We start from the raw sequence: 493 nt of genomic DNA, 5'->3' as shown, positions 1-493 counted from the left end.
CCTCGCGAGCCGTGTGCTCGTTGTCCTCGATGAGGCGGGCCAGCCCGAAGTCGGCGATTTTGCAGCACAGGGTGTCCGACACGAGGATGTTGGCAGCCCGCAGGTCGCGGTGGATGTAGTTCTTGGCCTCGATGAAGGCCATGCCTTCGGCGATCTGCGGTTCCGAGTAATTGCAATTAATAGCCACCAGCCTGAGCCAGGCAGCCCCAGCTCCCCCCCCACCTCCAGCCCCGGCAGAGCCCCCCCCGCCCGCAGCCCCACAGCTCCGTCCCCCATCACCTGCGCGGCCATGTCCAGCAGTTTGTTGATGCCGAGCTTGACTCCTTCCGAGGTCTTGAGGAAGTCCACGAGGCTGCCTGCAACGAAGGCAGCAGGTCTCAGCAGCAAGCGTGCGCGCTGCCTCCCCTCCCCACGGTGCCTGTTGGGGCTGGGTGTTGCAGCAGCGGGGTCACCCCGGCACCGTCCCCCAGCCCAACACCGAACGTGGGGCTGG

At 66.5% G+C, this 493-nt stretch overlaps 1 protein-coding gene across 1 annotated transcript in view; it reads right to left on the bottom strand.

Annotated features, from left to right (window-relative positions):
• Window positions 1-493, bottom strand: part of LOC104625915 (proto-oncogene tyrosine-protein kinase LCK-like) — a 5,305-nt gene that overhangs the window by 1,311 nt on the left and 3,501 nt on the right. The window contains 2 exon segments of the mRNA XM_010293682.1: window positions 3-154; window positions 280-356. Coding sequence (XP_010291984.1) covers window positions 3-154; window positions 280-356 — 229 coding nt within the window.

The sequence above is a fragment of the Phaethon lepturus genome, unplaced genomic scaffold (assembly GCF_000687285.1).
Source record: "Phaethon lepturus isolate BGI_N335 unplaced genomic scaffold, ASM68728v1 scaffold37638, whole genome shotgun sequence".
NCBI lineage: Eukaryota > Metazoa > Chordata > Aves > Phaethontiformes > Phaethontidae > Phaethon > Phaethon lepturus.
Note: the sequence above shows the minus strand (reverse complement) of the source record. Positions and strands in the feature narration are given on the sequence as shown.